The sequence below is a fragment of the Neolamprologus multifasciatus genome, chromosome 11 (genome assembly GCF_963576455.1).
Source record: "Neolamprologus multifasciatus chromosome 11, fNeoMul1.2, whole genome shotgun sequence".
Classification (NCBI taxonomy): Eukaryota; Metazoa; Chordata; class Actinopteri; order Cichliformes; family Cichlidae; genus Neolamprologus; species Neolamprologus multifasciatus.
The window spans coordinates 36,566,447-36,586,380 of NC_140449.1; the positions used below are offsets into that span (position 1 = coordinate 36,566,447).

At 49.3% G+C, this 19,934-nt stretch overlaps 2 protein-coding genes and 1 long non-coding RNA gene across 12 annotated transcripts in view; 2 read left to right on the forward strand and 1 right to left on the reverse strand.

Moving 5' to 3' along the window:
* Window positions 1-133: 133 nt before the first annotated feature.
* On the reverse strand, window positions 134-7,757 carry ttc24 (tetratricopeptide repeat domain 24). 5 transcript variants are annotated; one of them, XM_085177369.1, is made up of 14 exons: window positions 7,651-7,757; window positions 7,119-7,311; window positions 6,746-7,039; window positions 6,469-6,670; window positions 4,597-4,803; window positions 4,328-4,456; window positions 4,134-4,255; window positions 3,554-3,631; window positions 2,426-2,496; window positions 2,286-2,359; window positions 2,143-2,200; window positions 2,016-2,044; window positions 532-571; window positions 134-459 (listed from the first exon to the last, which is right to left on the reverse strand). In XM_085177369.1, the coding sequence occupies exons 1-14, from the start codon at window positions 7,668-7,670 to the stop codon at window positions 348-350; spliced, it is 1,629 nt and encodes a 542-aa protein (XP_085033495.1). In that variant the 5' UTR covers window positions 7,671-7,757; the 3' UTR covers window positions 134-347. The 5 variants fall into 5 exon arrangements, with proteins under 5 accessions (XP_085033495.1, XP_085033497.1, XP_085033498.1 ...); XM_085177371.1 differs by having other exon boundaries at window positions 7,612-7,725; XM_085177372.1 differs by having other exon boundaries at window positions 7,119-7,330; window positions 7,612-7,710.
* LOC146509259 (uncharacterized) lies at window positions 4,935-6,078 on the forward strand. The gene is made up of 2 exons (XR_014876862.1): window positions 4,935-5,593; window positions 5,631-6,078. It is a non-coding gene; the product is annotated as an uncharacterized LOC146509259 (long non-coding RNA).
* iqgap3 (IQ motif containing GTPase activating protein 3) overlaps window positions 7,359-19,934 on the forward strand; it is a 22,340-nt gene continuing 9,764 nt past the window's right edge. Inside the window, exons 1-26 of one of the 6 annotated variants that reach the window (XM_085177362.1) lie at window positions 7,359-7,455; window positions 10,289-10,376; window positions 10,448-10,604; window positions 10,708-10,785; window positions 10,867-10,943; window positions 11,085-11,152; window positions 11,337-11,450; window positions 11,549-11,727; window positions 11,795-11,876; window positions 11,960-12,123; window positions 12,195-12,282; window positions 12,371-12,534; window positions 14,307-14,467; window positions 14,546-14,661; window positions 14,781-14,944; window positions 15,375-15,465; window positions 15,805-15,972; window positions 16,083-16,225; window positions 16,345-16,515; window positions 16,596-16,679; window positions 16,767-16,838; window positions 18,604-18,673; window positions 18,760-18,968; window positions 19,055-19,207; window positions 19,416-19,579; window positions 19,658-19,882. In XM_085177362.1, coding sequence (XP_085033488.1) covers window positions 7,374-7,455; window positions 10,289-10,376; window positions 10,448-10,604; window positions 10,708-10,785; window positions 10,867-10,943; window positions 11,085-11,152; window positions 11,337-11,450; window positions 11,549-11,727; window positions 11,795-11,876; window positions 11,960-12,123; window positions 12,195-12,282; window positions 12,371-12,534; window positions 14,307-14,467; window positions 14,546-14,661; window positions 14,781-14,944; window positions 15,375-15,465; window positions 15,805-15,972; window positions 16,083-16,225; window positions 16,345-16,515; window positions 16,596-16,679; window positions 16,767-16,838; window positions 18,604-18,673; window positions 18,760-18,968; window positions 19,055-19,207; window positions 19,416-19,579; window positions 19,658-19,882 — 3,332 coding nt within the window. In that variant the 5' untranslated portion in view covers window positions 7,359-7,373. Of the gene's footprint in view, window positions 7,456-7,699; window positions 7,813-7,982; window positions 8,196-9,109; window positions 9,789-10,288; window positions 10,377-10,447; window positions 10,605-10,707; window positions 10,786-10,866; window positions 10,944-11,084; window positions 11,153-11,336; window positions 11,451-11,548; window positions 11,728-11,794; window positions 11,877-11,959; window positions 12,124-12,194; window positions 12,283-12,370; window positions 12,535-14,306; window positions 14,468-14,545; window positions 14,662-14,780; window positions 14,945-15,374; window positions 15,466-15,804; window positions 15,973-16,082; window positions 16,226-16,344; window positions 16,516-16,595; window positions 16,680-16,766; window positions 16,839-18,603; window positions 18,674-18,759; window positions 18,969-19,054; window positions 19,208-19,415; window positions 19,580-19,657; window positions 19,883-19,934 lie in introns of those variants that run through there. The other 5 variants (XM_085177363.1, XM_085177366.1, XM_085177364.1 and 2 more) reach the window with 5 other exon arrangements.

Here is a 19,934-nt window from a genome sequence, read left to right on the forward strand (position 1 = left end):
AGGGGGAGGAGCTACAGCCCTGTGTGTGTGTGTGTGCTTCCTGCTGAGTCAAAATCACTGTTTCAATAGTTTCATCACTAATAATTTAATTACAATTACATAATAAATGTTTTACACAGAAAAACAGTCCGAAGAACTCAGGCTGGAGACGGCTGGTTGTGTGCTTTTATTTTTTCTTAGGTTTTCTGTTGTCAGCGTCTCGGGCCAGAGTGAGCAGCACAATGTGATGGCTCAGCTCTTTTTCACGGTCTGAGCCACGGCAACGCTGCCGCCGCATCAGCTGACTGAAGCTCTAAGGACTTCAGTGACAGGTCCTCTCCGATTACCGACTGTCCAATCAGGAGAGCTTACATCAGCAAACAAAACTGAGACCTCCAACTGGACACAAGGGAGGACTGCTCTCTGATGTCACCTGGGCTGCTGGGCGGGGCCTCACTGTCCGGAGCCAGTGAAGCATTGCTAGAAAAAAAAAGGTTTATTTATTGACTTTTAAAAAATTGATTAATAAAGTTTGATTAATGGATGTGTCACCTGTCAGCGCGAGGGTTCCCTCTGTCCAACCACAACTCACCTGGAAACACACAGGTACGTTATCAGTTCCACTTCCTGTCGCATTTAAAGCAAAGCACACCTGTTTGACGAAGTGATCGCCCAATTAGGTTTCAGTTCAATTCAGCTTTATTTATATCAGTAGTCGCCCCAATCCTGTAAACACCTGCAATAATACAGAGAAACCTCAACAGCCCCTGTGAGCAAGCACTTTGGTGACAGGGGGAAGGAAAAACTCCCTTATAACAGGAAGAAACCTCCAGCAGAGCCAGGCCGGTTCAGGATTTAATGAATCAATATTGCATTATTCAAATTAAAATAATTTTTTTAAAGCCAGCCCTGTTCGACCGACAGCACTGTCAGGAAGCCGGCGCCATCCTGAGCAGCTCACTCACACTGAACTCCCGCCTGCATCGGTCTGCCTGCTCTCTCTCATCCAATCAGCAGGAGGCTTTCAGACTCTGCTGCTGTTTGCTCACGGAGACGCCCGGAGGTCCCCGAACGGGAAGCGCAGCGCGCTGCAGATGGAATAATAACCTCACGTAGACCTCACTGCAGCTGTGCACATGCTTTCACATATAAATATATTCATGGGTACAAAGTGAATAATTCATCAGGCTCCGTATTATTCACGGTGACTGTGAAGCTTCAAACAGCTTCTCTTCGTCCTCACACAGCTTCAGCTCTGGACTGACAGTGACAGCCTGCCTCCCTCTTCCTGTGGTGTTCAGGTGCAGACAGACATCAGACCACATGTTTGTGCACACCTTTATAAATCTGACTCAAGGCAACAGGTGCACCCCAGCTCTTCATCAACTTCAATTCAAATCACAGCGGTCACCTCAAGATGCTTTGTATTGTAAGGTGTAGCCTACAATAACACAGAGAAAACCCAACAATCATATGAGCCCCTATGAGCAGCACTTTGGTGACAGTGGGAAGGAAAAACTCCCTTTTAACAGGAAGAAACCTCCAGCAGAACCAGGCTCAGGGAGGGGCGGGGTGAGAGGAGGAAGACGACACAAAGACACGCCGTGGAAGAGCGCCAAATGATTCAGTGCAGAGAGGTCTGTTAACACAGTGAGTGAGAAAGGTGACTGGAAAGGAAAAACTCAATGCATCATGGGAATCCCCGGCAGCCTACGTCTATTGCAGCATAACTAAGGGAGGATTCAGGGTCACCTGGTCCAGCCCTAACTATATGCTTTAGCAAAAAGGAAAGTTTGAAGCCTAATCTTGAAAGTAGAGATAGTGTCTGTCTCCTGAATCCAAACTGGAAGCTGGTTCCACAGAAGAGGGGCCTGAAAACTGAAGGCTCTGCCTCCCATTCTACTTTTAAATACTCTAGGAACAACAAGTAGGCCTGCAGAGCGAGAGCGAAGTGCTCTAATAGGGTGATAGTGTCCACATGTCCCACAGGTGTTCCTCAGGTGTGCTGTGACGTGTATGAGGTGGTGGAGACTCACTGCGCTGCCGCTTGTTTAACTGGTCTGAGCTGGAGACAGAAATACAAACATTGTGGTTTGTTCAGAGGAAACAGGAGAGGAAACAGGAGCCCACCTGAGGTCCAGATCTGGGCTGTGTTGGTCTTACCTCTGTCCAGGTGCTATGCTCATGTATTCAGGTGTTTCCGAGGCCTCCTGCTGAGATCCTGTTCACACACACACCCAACGTGAATCACACAAACTATGAAGTCCTACACAAGCCTGTTTCTAGCTGGAACAGGTAAGACTCACCTGCGGCGTCAGTCTCTGGAGCATCTGGTTGCTGATTTGCTGCTGTGCCCGGGCTCTTTGTGATGTCACTCTTCCTGTGAGGACAAAGCTGATCAGTGACCTATCTGACCTTTTGTGTAGCGTGTAACAATGGGACTTACCTGACGTGAGGTCCAATAGGTAGGCTGTGTCGATGTGGCCAGAGGCTGTGTGGTGCTGGTGGGTGGGGTTTCTGAGTCATTTAAACAGGAGGACATATTACACTGCTGTCAGGACAATATTCACCGGTCTGATGGTTTGATATTGTTTGATATCACCTGTGCTCATTCACAGGTGTGGGCAGGTGGTACTATGTCATGTGACATGCTTATATTTATTGAATCCTGCCTCTCTTATTGATTTCTTTGAACTAACGACAGAACTCTCTTCCTCCAAACCATCACCATGTCCATTCCTACAAAACTGCTCAAAGAAGTCCTGCCATTGATTAATTCTTCGATCTTAAATATGATCAACCTATCTCTAATAATCAGCTATGTACCACAGGCCTTCAAGCTGGCTGTAGTTAAACCTTTACTCAAAAAGCATCTCTAGACCCAGCAGTCTTAGCTAATTATAGGCCAATCTCCAACCTTCTTTTATATCAAACATCCTTGAAAGAGTAGTTGTCAAACAGCTAACAGATCATCTGCAGAGGAATGGTTTATTTGAAGAGTTTCAGTCAGGTTTCAGAGCTCATCACAGCACAGAAACAGCTTTAGTGAAGGTTACAAATGATCTTCTTATGGCCTCTGACAGTGGACTCATCTCTGTGCTTGTCCTGCTAGACCTCAGTGCAGCATTCGATACTGTTGACCATAATATCCTATTAGAGCGATTAGAACATGCTGTAGGTATTACAGGTACTGTGCTGCAGTGGTTTGTATCATATCTATCTAATAGACTCCAGTTTGTGCATGTAAATGGAGAGTCCTCTTCACACACTGAGGTTAATTATGGAGTTCCACAGGGTTCAGTGCTAGGACCAATGCTGTTTACATTATACATGCTTCCCTTAGGCAGCATCATTAGAAGACATAGCATACATTTTCACTGCTATGCAGATGACACCCAGCTCTATCTGTCCATGAAGCCAGATAACACACACCAATGAGTTAAACTGCAGGAATGTCTTAAAGACATAAAGACCTGGATGGCCGCTAACTTTCTGCTTCTTAATTCAGATCAAACTGAGGTTATTGGGCTTCATAAGCACTGATGGGTTTAGTGAATGGGTGTTGTGGTAAGACCTGAGGACCGACGGTCAGACTCTGCTGCAGCGTGGCAGTCAGTCGCTCCACCAGTTGGTCCTGGATGCCGCCGCTGTCCTGAAAGTGAAGAAGACGAGGTTTGATGCTCCCGTGCATCATCTGACAGAGATCTTAATGGACTTCTATCAAACTGACTCTGACCCGAGGTCCAAGCTTTTAGTAGGTCAGATTGTTGTAAGGCTTTCTTTGCAGCACAACGACTGCACCTCATACAGAACGTCCTCACGGGTACGCAGAAATCTGAAGTCACTGCATCAGCTCAGGTCAGCACAGGTTGACCTTTAAATCCATCCTGTGGTTCCCGATACAGCTGTGACCTGCTCAGCTCAGCAGCAGATATTTGAACGGCTCCGAGTGTGTGTCTGTGTTTTTTTGTGTAGTTTTGTTTCGTGTGAAGTGTGTCGAGTTGATGTGTGTGATGAAATGCTGTATGAATAAAGTTTGCATCGACAGTTTGAACAGAGACACGACAATGCTGCTCTGATCGCTCTCACTGATCAAACAACCTCCAGCAGGTGAGTACACCCTCGTGCTGACCTCACATTACCACCGTACCTACCTGGCAGTGAGAGAGCGCACTCAGAGCCTGTTTGTAGAGCTGAACCGCTTTGTGTTGCTTCCTCTGCACCAGGTAACACTCAGCCAGCACCTCGCACACCTGAGCCTGTGCCAGGTAGTCCCCTACACACACACACACACACGTGAGCACAGGGGTCTCACCTGTCCAACGTGCATAGACAGTACTGATGTTACCTGTGTCTCTGAATCCCTGTAGGGCGAGGATTAAGCTCTCTGCTGCTTCCTCTTCCTCGCCGATCCGACTGAAGGCAAACGCAAGGTTACTGAAACACCGAGCCTGGTCGCCACGGCAACCCTGAGAGCCTGTACACAAACACAGAGCATTGTTATAGCTAAACTGATTTTCCTGTCAGACTCCTGATTAAAGGTCACAGATGTGGCAAGTGTTTGTGAGGGTCAAAGGTGAACTGCTGAAACAGGTGAGCCGCAGGTGTGCGCCTCACCGTACAGTCCAGCGGCCAGCCTGTGGTAGTCCACGGCGGACCTGAACTGGCCCATGGAGTTCAGCGCCGCTCCCAGGTTGTGCAAGACTTTGGGCAGCAGGGGGGGCCACTTAGCCGCGGGGCTCAGAGCCTTCTGGAAACACTGCACTGCCTCCTGGAAAGACCTGAGCCGGCAGTAAGACACGCCCACCGACAGGTACAGCTCACCTGAGTGACAGAGAAGCAGTTACAATAACTAGTGCGTGCTCTCCTCCTGCCTGGCTGTTTGGTACGCAGGGACTGAGAACAGGAAGGCTGCACAGATGGTTATCATCACCGCCTTGGAGGCCATCGCCAGATCCTCCTGTCTCAGGTAAACCAGGGCCATGTGATGCCTCACATCCCGCCCACAAACCCGTTTGACCCGCGGCTCTCTAGTGGGTGCCACAGGTCCATCAGGTCCCACACCTCCAGACCCACCTCTTCCCCTGGACCAGGGGTCTGCAACCTTTAACACCAAAGAGCCGTTTGGAGCCGGTTTCCACGCAAAAGAAAACACTGGGAGCCGCAAATACTTGTTGACATCTAAAATGAAGATAACACTGCATATGTTGTTTTTTACCTTTATGCTTTGTGTGAACAACTAAGGTGTGCTGCTTCTGAAATCCATGAAGTGCTACAGAGAAAATTACATTTATTTAAGTAATTAACACATTTAAACTCTTAAAGAAATATAACAAAAGGAAAGCTGAACTAAAATGATCCAGCAAACAAAAACTGCTGTGAGCCACCCTCATATCGCCTTTGTGCTTTTGGAGCCTTGACCTGACTTTTAAAAAATAATTGGAAAAAAGCTCTATGCTGCTAAAAAAAATAAATATTTGCAAAATTCTGCCTAAATATGTATTTTACCTGGTTAATGTGTGTGGCGGGGCGTGGTCTGCAGCGCCGCTGCAGGGGAGGCGGACGCACCTGAGCGGCACCCGCAATCACGCCTCGCCACCTTAATGTCTGTGCTGTTGTGTTGGTGTTGTTGGTGTGTGTCGGGCTGTGAGCTGCAAAGCTACAGCCGGCTGTGTGCGTACAGCAACCGTGTGTGAAAAGTGGTCAATAAAGAGAAGCTGAAAAGCGTGTTCATGCAAACATCGTCGGGTCTGCCGTGATATGTTTACAATGGGACTTCTGCTCCTGAACCTCTGCGCACAGCGTCTGCAGATCGGGGCTTTCATCTTTATGCAGGACTGTGAGCTGTCGTCTGTGAGGCGTGAGCGGCGTTTGTTTTAACATACTTCACGGTGGAGCTGCTGACATAATGTGGATCTGAAGATCCATAATTGGCCTACCTGGGGTTGAAAGTCTCGATAAATGCACGGCGTTTCGGCGATGAAAAAATAATAGAATATAATTTTATTTTTATATTTCAATATCACAACAATCTTCCAATCTAGAACTACAAGTTAAAAAAGAACTAACATAAATAAAATACACTTCAGCTAAATACTTCTCATTTATTTTCCCAAACCACGCGGAGCCGCACTATAAGGACTAAAGAGCCGCAGGTTGCCGACCCCTGCCCTGGACCATTCGGACGGTTAACAAACACCCTCCCCCCACACCCCCCTTGGCCACCCACCAACCTGAACCCTCGTCACTCAGGTCAGTCACACACAGACTCTACTTGGACCAAGTCTGCACCACCTCCAAGCATTTTGCAGGTTTTTTCTCTAATGCTTTCTCTTGTGCCTCCTGTGTGTCAGTTATTCCTGCACAGTTGGAGCACCACAGCTCGATTGCACGGTGATACTAAAGGCCTGTTCTATTCTGTTCTATTCTGTTCTATTCTGTTCTATTCTGTTCCATTCTGAATCAAGCAACCTTCTTTCAGGTGATTACCCAGAGTCCTCGGGTCCGTAATGCTCCCCATCAAACTCAGACACTCTGACAGCACACCGATGATGTCCTCCTGGTTGCACTGATCTGATTGGGTCATGTGACTTCCTGCTTCTGACAGGGCGGTGGCTGCAAGGTCCAACATGTTGGCCACTCTGTAACTCTCTGCAGCTCGCAAGTAACCCTGAGCCGCCAGCGCCCAGTCCTGTGACACACAGACAGACACACCTGAGTCACCTGGCTCACCTGTTCTGTGTCAAATTCAGGTTTTGGTCCTGACCCGTGTCCTGCTGTAACAGCGGCTCATCTCCATGCAGGCGTCCCCCTCGCTGCAGCCGTCTCCTTGTGACCTATACAGCTGGGCAGCTTGCAGGAAGTAGGTGGCGGCCTCCCGGCTCTGCCCCAGTGCATCATGGGCCAGGGCGAGGTTGAACTGGAGGTCAGGGAGGCGGTCGGCCTTGGGACCAGGCTGAGCATGCCGCAGGAAGTCCAGACCTTTCCGAGGTCGTCCTACCTCCACATAGGCAGCCCCGAGGTTAAAGGAACAGGCCCGCAGGACCCGCGAGTCCTGGAGCTGAGAGCATGATATGACATGTAGTGCCAGGAGTGCCACTAACACTGCTGACACGCATCTGTTCTTGTAACCGCCTCACCTGGTCTGCAGACTTCAGGGCATCTCTGAAGTACCGCAGCGCCTCCTGTGGGCGTCCCTCCTGCAGCGCTTTGTGCCCAGAAGATGTCAATTCCTCAATGTCTGCTGTCTGCTTCCGCCCCACACTCCCACTCCTCCTCTTCACCTTCACAGCTTCTTTACCTGAAGGGGCTGCACGGGACGTCATGCTGGACCTGAAGAAGGAAGAGTCACCTGGATAAAGACATGCAGATGTGCTAACCTGCTGCCTTCATCAATGAACCGGCCGACCACCGGAGAACCTGCAGGTTCAGGTGTGTGGACCAATCAGTCAGATCCATCCTCAGGATCAGGCGCAGGTCAGTGAGACAAATCAGTAACAGTGATTATCTACGTTATTATTGATCCATGAGGAAAGGTCTGATCAATCAGTAAGAGCTTACTGAGGTTATTAAAGGGCTGAATCAGCGACGGCAGAGTACATCACTGAACTGCTGCCGATAACAAACACTCACAGCCTGGGGATGATGAAGCTCCTCCTCCTCACTGCTCACCTGTCCCCTAAACCGAACATTTGAAGCAGCTAGCCCCTCTGCTAAACCGCTCCGACCTGCAGGTTGACTCGTTGCTATGGTAACGCGGAAGTGGTCGGTAAAACCGGCAGCAGCAGAAGAAGACTTCGCAAGTAAACTCTTTGCATTATGACGTCACGCCAGGTGAGTTATAAGATGTAAATGTTCGCGGGAAGACCGTTTTCGATTCAGCTATTACGACAGTGAACTCCATAGACCACAATCCACCGCAATGAGGTTCTAGCCAATAGGAGGCAGGGCTGACGGCTCGACCAATTAGAGAGCGGCGGGAGCTTTGAAACTCCAGGCAGGAAACAGTCGGAGGACGGTTGGAGCTCCGCTGCGGTTTCTGTGTTTTTACCGAGACTTTGGACACATTCGGGCACCGAGAGGACCCGGACCGGGACACCGAGATACCCGTAACGACCCGACACAGACCCGGGACACCGAGAGGGGGGACAACATGGCGGATTTAGCCGCGAACGGCCACTGTGAGTGTCGGTCAGAGAGTCCGGTGTTGTGCCAAAGTAGGTATCCCCGACAGAATTTGTTTCCCCTGTGCTGGGAACACCAAGAAGTACTGATGTTTTCATTTTGTGAAAAAGTGAAAAATTAGTATCGTTACATTACCATTCAGTTTGAGGGTTATAACAGAAAATTATATATTTATTGCTCACGGGTATCAGATGGGATTATTTCTAACAAACCATTAACGTTTTGGCTGATAACTATTTTTATATTTTTATTCTCCTATAACTTTACTATATAAAGAGCTAAATCCTCCAAAGTTTCAGGAGTAATGCGTCATAATAAGAAGTGTTTGTGAACGAAAAATCAGCAATGTGGGATACTATTTGTCCGTGATTTACACAGGGGGGACAAATTGTGGCAGGATCAGCCTGATATTATTTGTATCCCACTATAACTTCGTTGTATAAAAGCTAAATCTCAAAAATGTCAGGAGTAGTTAGTCATTATAAGAAGTGTTTGTAAACTAAAAATCAACAATGTGGGATACTGTTTGTCCGTGATTTGGACAGTCCAGCGTGTGCTCCCGACGCAGGGGAAACAAATTCTGTCGGGGATACCTAATTTGGCACAACACACTCCGTGATTTTCTGCGTCTGTGGGGTTAATTTAAAGGAGCTGACCTCAGTGCTGCTGCTTGCAGCTGTACCGATCAGCCACAGCATTAAAACCACCACAGGTGAGTCACCTGTCACAGGTCAGGTGATCGATGGACACTTGTCCAGGTGGACTCCTTATGATCCGGGTCTCAGCCTGAGATCTAAGGGCGTTTCCCCACATGCGGTGTTCTGGTTCACCTGTACAGGTGGACACCGCTGGTGTGAAACAACCTGTGGAGGAGGCATTCTCGGTCTGGTTAGTTTACGGCGTGAACGTGATCCGAACCAAGAACCAGGTGTGTCATAGGTTTGAGAAACAAACGTCCCGTAGCCCCACGTGCTGCACGCTTTTTCTCTGTGTGAAAAAACAAAACAAAGACTTAATGAAATGACGTGTTTACCGTCACTTCAAGACAATAAGAGCAACACGCTGAACCAGTGACGCAATAAAGTTTCACGGGTTAAATGTCAATCATATGTATTTCACCGCTGTAATGTTCTGGATATTTATAATTGAGCGTTTGTGAACATTAGAGCAATTTCTTATGTTTGGAGCTTCATAATATGAGAGGATGGCTCGTGGCTCCTCTGTGATTGGGATCAGAGTCAAGTCTTTGTAAGAGTTTACATCAGATATTATTACTGCTTTCTGAGCTCACTGGTTTAGCGAAAACTTCCCACCTGACCATCTCAGACTTACCTGAAGAAGATTGCAGGTCAAAGATCCTCAGCAGCCTGCTGTCATCAGTTTCAATAAAAAAATCTTAAAGTGATGAAGGTGAACATCAGCCTGCATCTGGATGAAGACGCGATTGTAACGTGTGAGGAAGCTTCAGCTGCTTCATTCAAAGATTGTGGATCAAACGTGCGTCACGTCCTCCATCATCATCAGCTCGAGCTCACCCGAAGGAGCTCCGAGAAACACGGCAGACCTTCATCACCCACGGGACTGTAAACTGATGATGGCAGGAAGCTGAATCTTCCATACTTCCTGTGAGGAGACTATTTTTGAGCTGGAATTTATTCAGGTGTGAGGGAAGCATCAGGAGTGCAGCTGGTTTTAATGATGCGACTCATTAGTGTTTCTGTCTGTAACTTGGTGCTGATCACATTCATTGATAAAGAGCAATAAATGCATGATCGATCATCCAGGTGAGGAAAAGTAGCTTCTGTTCATCTGAAGCGTTTTCAGAGGGAGAAACGTTTCATCAGGTGATATCTTTAGTATCAGCTGACTGCAGGTTCTGAACCGGACATTTGGAACCAGGCCACGGACCGATGACCTCATGGCCTGTCGTTGGTCAGCTGGTGAGGGTGAAACGTTTCTCCCGCTTCAGACGAACACAGTCGACCTTTTGGGAACGTATCAACCGTTTGATCTGATGTAGTGTTAGCAACGGGCTCAGCGTCATTTAAACAAACTGAGACACAATATTGATCTGCGGTTAAAGGAGCGACACGGGTGTGATGTCATGTTTCCTGGCGTGTTGCAGATGAGCGTCTGACCGCCGAGCAGATGGACGAACGGAGGATCCAGAATGTGGCCTATCAGTACCTGTGCAGGCTGGAGGAGGCCAAGAGGTCAGTGACCCGGACCGGGAGCACCTTAAGTGTTTGCTCGCTTTCGTTAACAGAACCAGTTTCTTCTTCAGGTGGATGGAGGCGTGTCTGGGGGAGGAGCTTCCTGCTCCCACAGAGCTGGAGGAGGCGCTGAGGAACGGCGTTATTCTCGCCAAACTGGGTCATCGCTTCGCTCCGAGCACTGTTCCTCAGAAGAAGATCTACGACCCGGAGCAGCTGCGATACCAGGTCACGACACACACCAGCTAGAACCGGTCTGATCCGGTCCGCCGCTCTTTGGGGGCGGGGTTATTGATCAACTCGATGATCAGCTCTGTATTGTTCCCTGCAGGCTGTCGGTCTTCAGTTCCGCCACACTGACAACATCAACCACTGGAGAAACGCCATGACGGCACTCGGGCTGCCAGCGGTCAGTGAACACATCGACGGGTCATCGTATCAATTAGCTGATTGGTTTGAAGCTGGGCTGATCACCTGTTGTTGTTTCCAGATCTTCCATCCTGAAACGACCGACGTGTACGACAAGAAGAACATGCCGAGAGCGGTGTACTGCATCCACGCGCTCAGGTACGCCTCGTGGCTCGTCTGATCACCTGTCCTCTGTGCCGCCGCTCACCTGTCCTCACCTGTGCTCACCTGTGCTCACCTGTGCTCACCTGTGCTCACCTGTGCTCACCTGTGCTCACCTGTGCTCACGTCTCTCTGCAGCCTGTACCTGTACAGACTCGGTTTGGCTCCACAGATTCACGACCTGTATGGAAAAGTCAAGTTCACAGGTAAACGCCACATAGGTAACTATGGTTATGGTTTGGGTTTGGTGAACTTTCACAGACGTTGGTGCTGGGAAGGTTTGGAAGGAGCTTTGAAACATGTTTGAAAAAAGAAACGCGGGGGCGGCCGCTACAGTACTGGCTGTTGGACCAATCACAGTCAAGTTTGCTGACCTGTAACTTTGTTCAGAGGAAGAGATCAACAACATGAAGCTGGAGCTCGACAAATACGGGATCCAGATGCCCGCCTTCAACAAGATCGGAGGAATCCTGGCCAATGAGCTGTCGGTGGACGAGGCTGCAGGTAGGGCCAGACTCTGATTGGCTGATAGCGGACGGAGCTACAGGATAGGAGCAGACTGATTGGCTGCTGGGGGTACTGACCCTGCATTCTGCCAACAGTCCACGCGGCGGTGGTAGCCATTAATGAGGCCGTGGACCAAGGGGTTGTGGGTGTGACAGCGGCGGCTCTGAGGAACCCCGCTGCTCTCCTCACCGACCTGCAGGAGGCGTTGATGAGCGTCTACCAGGAGATGCTGCAACAAGCGAGGAGGAGGAAGGCTGAACGGGCCGCCGGCAGGGTAAGACTTTGATTGGTTAAAGAGATTTGTGTCGGTCCAGGCAGGTGACTGTTGGCGTGTGTGTCAGCAGGCTGTGGCGGAGGACAAAGACATGTACGAGGAGTATCTGACTCAGAGGGAGATCCAGGACCACATCGACGCCGTCAATGGTGAGAAATAAGCCCCTCCCCCTGTTCTGATGGCATTAATGCTGGTATTGATGACCTAACGATGATGTCACTGTGGGCGTCAGTGCGGGCAGCGGTGGAGCAGGTCGACGAGGCTCTGGACGTCGCCGACGAGCTTGCTCTGCTGTCGGCACTCCAGCTGCCGTGTTTGGCCCTCAGGGGCCTCCGTACTGACAATGGGCCCTGGTACCTGGATCAGCTGACCGCAGACCGCCAGCAGAAGGCCCAGGTAAACTAACAAGTGCGGCCTTTTTCTGACCTCTCTGTGACCTCTGACCTCTCTGTGACCTCTGACCCCAGAATCAGGGCTCTGTGGATCCTCTGGAGCATGAGGAGCTTCAGGAAGGCGTCACCGCTGCCAACCAGGAAGCTCAGAGCACGCGAAACAGTACGCCATTTTCTTCCCATGCCCGAACCAGGCTCACCTTTTGACCTCTGACCTCGCCTCAGTATGTGTGTGTGTTTGTATGTCTCAGTGGTGGCGGCCCTCCAGAGCGTTAATGCGGCACTGCGTGGAAATGACCCCAGACGCACCGTCAGCTGCCTGATGACCTCTGACCTCCAGCTGCCTGAAGTGTTTCCGTTTGCGGCGACATTTTATCACCGAGAGCTGCAGCTGCTGCAGAGGCAGACGGCACAGGTAACCACGGCACAGGTGGAGCACCGGGTTTACCTGGAGATGAGTGACAGCGTCACTCAGGGGCGGATCTAGAAGGGGGGCATCGGGTGGGGGTGCCACCCCAGTTTTGCATATGACAGTGCTGTTTATTAAAGTAAGACAGCATGAACAGTTTGAGCGTAGTTACAGTCAGCAGTGAATATAAACGCTAACACTGAAGCAGAGTGTCCCCCCCCCCGCACCAGTAACAAATGGTTCAGCCCACAGCGGGACGGCTTTTTCTTGTTTTCAGTAGCAAGCGATGCTCATGATCGTGCCAGAGCACATTTTAAACAACACCATGGGAATTTCAGATTTCACACAGGTGGGTGGATGTTACACTCTGGAGGAAGGTGAGTTATTAAACCTCTGGGGTCCACGGACGCGCTGCACCTCCAGATCACACGACTGATTTAAGATGACACCGCAACAAGCTGCAGCCACGCTGAGTCTTTCAGCCCGTGTTGAAGTTTGGACTTCAAAGTTTTTAGATTTTAATTACAGGCCAGTAAATCCAGAGTTATGATAAAAATATTTATATATATAAGCCATGCTTGTTTCTAAATACTGTTGTCACGTGTTTTTTTTTAAAGCGTTTTCTAAGGACAGCACGAAAACAGTAAAGAAAGGAGAAAAAAGACACTTCTTTCCTATTGGTGGAAAAATGCACCATGTCGACCAATTTAAAAAATAAAAAGTCAACATGTGGGATTTGTTTGTTTAGGCAGAGGGGAAAGTTTTGGGAGTGACGGCAGCGAGACAGAGCGAGAGAGAGAGAGTTTTTAGACGTGGGAGATTTGTGACGTTTAGTGTGGAGTGTGTAGTTAGTCTGTTGTGTAGTCGTTGTGTTGTGTGTCAGTGAGGGCACTAATGAATGTCACACAGGCACATTTGCAGTGTAAACACTGTAACAAGGTAGAAAACCAGCGGAGTGATACACCTGTTGTCAGGCCTGCAGGTTTGTCCCTGCGCTGTTTCCTGTCTTGTGGTGGACAAACTTTTATTTTTACTGTCACACCTCATTTTGTGGGGCATCTTATTGCGACACCTGATGTTCTCTCATTTTAGTTTTAGTAATATTTTTAAATGGTTGTACAAGATAAAAAATAAAAATAAATAGTTGTATATGTTTACAAAATGTACAATTTAAATTTACATTTCAAGCTATAAAAAATAATTTACTCAACATGTCTGTTTGTTTACAGTAAAAAAATACTACTAGGATGTGAAGTTTGTGTGATTTCAGATAAGTTGTGTTAACACAGTATGTCAATGAAAAACAACTAAATTCAGACACGTGAGGTTAAGCTGAAAAGAAAGAAACCAAAGAAGGAGGGCAGATTTCTGACATTTTGTAATTTAAGCTGTAACGATTTTACCTTTTTTCTAACAATAAACAGTGAAACTTAAGTTAGACTTGTGTTTGTAAATGAAGCGCCCCATGTTGTGTAGCTTTCTGATTGTATACTTACTGGGCTACATATTTATTATACAGGCTATACAGCACATAACATCACATGTTTTATGTCACTAAAGTGTTTAATTATGTGGGCTACAGAAAACAGTTAAGTTATGGACTATATTTCTATGACAAACGTGAATACTTACTGCATTTGAATCATTTTAACCACATGTAACCACCTGCATGTGTGTTTGGAAATAAAAGCCCTGATTTTTCCACCCTAAGAAAACTCCTCTAGCTCCGCCCCTGGCGTCATTGTCATTCAGCTGGCACTTCCTGTTGTCTCCTCCAGGGAGAACTGCAGGAGGAGGAGCTCTTTGTTGCCGTGGAGATGCTGTCAGCCGTTGTTCTCATCAATCAGGGTCTGGAGGCGGGACACCCACAGCAGTTCAGCTCCTCATTGGTCAGTTCGTCTGCAGGGCTCTCTGATGTAGAGCCCGCGCTGCTCGACAGGTACCGCCTCTTACCCATTTACCTGCTGATGATGTCACTGTTGATGATGACGTCCCTGATGATGTCACTGTCGCACAGGTACTTTGAGACTCTGGCTGGTGTGAAACAACAGGTGGGCCGAGACCTGCTTACCTGGAACCAGCTGCAGGAAGGAATCGCCGCTGTGAACGGCTCGGCGCAGGACGAACAACAGCGTACGACAACGCGATGACATCGTTACAAACACACAATGATGTCATTATAAACAACAAACATTAACTTCTTTGAATTCTGTTGAGCTGACCCTGCGACCTCTGACCCCTGTGACCCCCAGAGCTCCTGGCTGTTGGCCTAATAAACAAGGCCGTGATGAGCGGAGACCCTCGGCGGCTTATCTCCGCCCTGCTGCTGCCCTCCTGCGGCGTGGACGAGGTTTCACCTGCCAATGCCTGCAAGTACCTGACCCTGCTGAGCCAAGCCAGGCAGATCAAAGCTCAGGTGACTGCTCAGGTGTGACTGCTCAGGTGTGACTGCTCAGGTGTGACTGCACAGGTGTGACTGCACAGGTGTGACTGCACAGGTGTGACTGCTCAGGTGTAACTGCTCAGGTGTGACTGCACAGGTGTGACTGCTCAGGTGTAACTGCACAGGTGTGACTGCTCAGGTGTAACTGCTCAGGTGTGACTGCTCAGGTGTGACTGCTCAGGTGTGACTGCTCAGGTGTGACTGCTCAGGTGTGACTGCTCAGGTGTGACTGCTCAGGTGTGACTGCACAGGTGTAACTGCTCAGGTGTGACTGCACAGGTAACCGAGCCATCACCTCAACCGTCCCTCAGAAACTGACTTTAAACTTTATCGTGACCCTCTGGAGGTAGAATCCAGGTGAGGTTTAAACTTTCAGTCACATGTCCCCCTCCTGTCCAACCAGGTGAGCAGAGACCCGGGAGCCGAGCTGTGGTTGGCTGATATCCAGGAGGCCGTGAGGACGGCCAATCAGCAGAGTCAGAGAGCTCTAAAGTGTGAGTCACAGATTCATTTACCTGTAACCACACCTGTTCAGTTTTTAAGCATGTGGGTTAGAAAGATCAGAGGCTGGACCGCCGTCGTTTGTGTTTGATGATATCCGTGATCATTGCGACGCACCTGCGGCGCTTTGTGTCAGACGGAGGAAGGTCGTGAGAGCGAAGCGTCTTCCTCTTACCTGTTCGCTGTCAGCAGTGACATCACTGAAGGTGTGCCAGGAGACAGGTGTGAACATCGCTCCGAGCTGCACAAGAAGAAACGACTAAAGGGCAGAACTTCCTGTCAGCGTGTTGATTATTGATCCGTGTGTTGATTATTGATTGTGTGTCCGTCAGTGTGTCTGTCCGTTGCCGCGGTGAATCAGGCCGTAAAGGAGAACAGGGCGAAGCAGACGCTGCGGGTGCTGTCTCTGCCGGAGGCGGAGCTTCACGGAGTTCTACCTGACTGTGCTGCAGACTATCAGAGAGAGCTGAGCGCCCTGATGGCACGCCGCACACGCACAGGTGACGCACGCACACACACGCACAGGTGACACACACAGGTGACACACACACACTGAGAGAATCACGTGTGTGTCTGTGTCTGTGTATGACCTGTGTGTGCGTGTGTTCAGGAGATAACCGCAGTCAGTGGGTTCGCGTCCGCCTGCAGGACGGCTCCGTTTATTTCTTCCACCTGAGCAGACTGCAGGGCGGCTGGGAGCGCCCCCCCGGCTTCGTGCACAACAGCGTCTTCTTGGATCGCCACGACATACAGGTGAGACGCACCTGAGGCTTACCTGCTCACTTCCTCGTCAAACCAGAACAGTGTTTCTGTGCTTGGAAAGTTTGATCTGCGATTGGCTACAAGCTCGCTGCGCCACTTTCCCCCTGCAGGAAGTGGTCGGCAGCGTTTCGGCCCAGTACAGTCGCGGCGTGCTGTGGCGGAACAGCGAGGCCCTCGTCGTTCGCCTGCAGGCGCTCTGTCGAGGCTTCCTGATCAGATGGCGGATGGCGGCAAGACGTCACTTCCTGATGAATCAGACGGCCGCCGTCATTGTCATCCAGGTGAGCGTGAGCCCCCTGCAGAGCTGAGGCTCGTCTGGGAGCTACAGGTGTGTCACAGGTGTGCTCTGCTCTGTGTTCAGTCTCACTGGAGGAGGTTCGTCGAGCAGAGGGTCTACAGACGGCGCCTGCAGTTCCTCTACATGAACTGGAGAGCTGTCGTCAAGGTAACAGCTGCTGTTCCCAATCACGTGACTGAGATTAGATTAGCAGGCGCAGCTCACCTGATTATTCACGTCTGCTTGTGTGAACAGATCCAGGCGTTTGCGAGGATGTGGTTGGTGAGGAGACGATACTGCGCTCGGCTGAGTTTCTTCAGACGTAACGTGAGTTGTTGTTGTTGTTGTTGTTGTTGTTGTTTTTTGTTAACGTTGTCTGTTTTATTGAAAGCAGGTGAACATAACAGTAGTTTGACCTTTTACACTCTTTGCTTTTTTAAACTTGTAATTGAGAATGAAAGACGGGGAAACCTCGGGTGGGTGAGTCAGCATCTTAATATTGAAATGGGAATTCAACGTAAAGAAAATCATGGTTCATAAAAATGATTTTAAGTTTTGATTAAAATAACTTCTGACTGCAGATCTCTAAAGAAGTCGTCTGAGCCTAAATCACGTTCACCCCCTACAAAGCTTTTCACGCCCCCTTGTGGGCAGATGGATAATATTTAGTTATACCTGTTGAAATCCTCTTGAATCTGTTACTGATTATTATATTATAATTATAATATAAAATATTATTAAATTATATATTATAATAATATTATTATTATGAATACTGTACTGATTCGGGGTAAAATCTGAATCACATGCTCACCATCTTAAAACCTTGGAGGCATTTTCCAAACTGCAAATTCTGATTACGTCTCTCAGAGCAGATGTCATTATTTGTCGTATGGGTTCGTCTGCCATGTGTATTTTATTCTGTAACTTTATGTCCGATATTAAAGCTGGTTTTGCTTTAACTATTGTTCCCTCAACATCTTTCCATCCGGCGGTGTAATCAACAGAGACATCAGTGGCTGAGCTGTAATATTCTCGTAGACAGGGAAGCCCACGACCTCCCTTTTCTTTCTTTAGTCGGGCATTTATATTTAACTGTTCCAGATGTGTTTTGAGAACATCACCACACAGTTTGTGGTACGGGAATCGGTAAAGACTGAAACAAACACAGCAGTCGGGGAAGAATATTTACTCTGATTCGATCCTGGAGCGCAGGTCCAGAAACAGAACGGTACTCCATCTTTGATTGTAGAGATTCGTTTAGCGCGGCGTAGTTGGCATTGAACGATGTGTTACCACCCGTAGGTACCTGATGCTATCTGCATCTCACTTCCATTTATAGCGATTCTTAACTTCGACTGGTGGCTCATAGTTTAGAGTTAATACTTGCGTTTTCTTACATTAACCTTAAACTCTGATAGCATTTCCATGGTTTGGGGGCCTGTGAGGATATTGTTAATCGTAAGTCATCAGCACATACTGCTAATTTCTGTTCCCCTCCTGCTGTTCTTCCTCCAGTTACGTCTCTGCCTGATCCACTGACTTAATGGTGCAGCGGTGAAATACTGCAGCCCTGTCGAGTCCCGCGCTCCAACATAAATGGTTCAGTGAGGTCTCCATTGAGTTTGATTTTAGCTGTTGGTTTATTGTGTAGCCCTGAAATAATATCAATTACAGATTTATCAAAACCAAAATTCTCAAGCACCTCATATAAAAGGACCACCTCGCTGAATCGAACGCCTTCTCAGCATCTAAACTTAACACTAAGGTCTCTAATTTTTGTTTATCTGCCTCATTATGTGCAAAACCTTTCTGACGTTGTCCTGTTTCTGTTTGATCAATAACCCAGGTGATATTGTCTCTAGTCTCTGATGATGGATGAACAACTTGTAATCAATATTCAGGATAGTTACATCCTAGTTTATAGTGACGTGAGTTCTGCTGATGTCACTGTCATGTGACTCATGGACTCAGATACTCTCAGCATCTCGGTCATCAAGATCCACCTGTGAGGTCCTGATGCAGGACAGCGTGTACACCTGTGTCAGCCCGTCAGACACAGTCTTTCCACAGTAACGGTTTGTGTCCACAGGTGGGCGCCGTCGTAAAGATCCAGGCCTTCTTCAGAGCTAACCGAGCTCGCGAGCAGTACAGGATGCTCGGTGAGTTCACGGATGCCTCTGATTGGTCAGGCTGCCGTGTCATCGGTGACTCATTAATAAGACCTCTTCCCCCTCACCTGTTTTAGTGCACTCGGCCACTCCCCCTCTATCTGTGGTCAGGAAGTTCGTTCACCTCCTCGACCTCGGGGATGGTGACATCAGAGAGGAGGCGGAGCTGCTGCGTCTGAGGGAGGAGGTGGTGAGAAGCATTCGCTTCAACCGACAGCTGGAGGCCGACCTGGACCTGATGGACCTGAAGATCGGGCTGCTGGTCCGCAACCGTGCTACGCTGCAGGTACGGCCCCGCCCCCTCAGCTCGCCACGCACACACACCGATTGGCTCCTTGTTGTCCTCGTTAACAAAGCGCCGTCTGTGAACAGGAAGTGGTGTCTCACTGTAAGAAACTAACGAAGAAGAACAAGGAGCAGCTGTCAGACATGATGGATGTGGAGAGGAGTAAAGGCCTGAAGGCTCTGAGCCGAGACAGGAGGGAGAGACTGGAGGCCTACCAGCACCTCTTCTACCTGCTGCAGGTAAGACGCACACCTGCCCGCGGCTCGCTCACCTCAGGCTGACCTCAGCAGGTCCATCACATCACTGTACCTGCCTGACATCTCTGCTTCACCAACAAAGCAGGGGCTCCACCTGGTGGTGATAGTGTGCAACTGCAAGTGGAACAGACGATACATTGTGTGCGTGTGTGCGCGTGTGCGTGTGCGTGTGTGTGTGTGTGTGTGGCAGACGCAGCCCCTGTACCTGGCTCAGCTGATCTTCCTGATGCCTCAGAGTCGCTCCACCTCCTTCATGGAGATGGTGGTGTTCAGTCTGTTCAACTATGGCTCCGACCGCCGCGAGGCCTTCCTGCTGCTGCAGCTCTTCACAGAGGCGCTCCGCTACGAGATCAGGTAACGATGATGTCACTGCACCTGCGTCTGAGCAGTCACGTGTTGTCACTGCTTACCTGTGTGTGTGTGTGATGTCAGGCTGAAGGTGGAGCAGCCCCAGGACGTGATCACAGGAAACCCCACCGTCATCAGGATGTTGGTAAACTTCTACCGCCACGCTCGTGGTCAAAACGCCCTGCGCGAGGTGCTGGGTCCAGCTCTACAGGACGTCCTGCAGGACCGCACGCTCAGCATCAGGACCGACCCCGTGGACGTCTACAAGACCTGGATCAACCAGACCGAGACGCAGACCGGACACAAGAGGTCAGAGCGCGCCTCTGCTGCGCTGCTTGTCTCTCCTGCGTTGCTCGTCTCT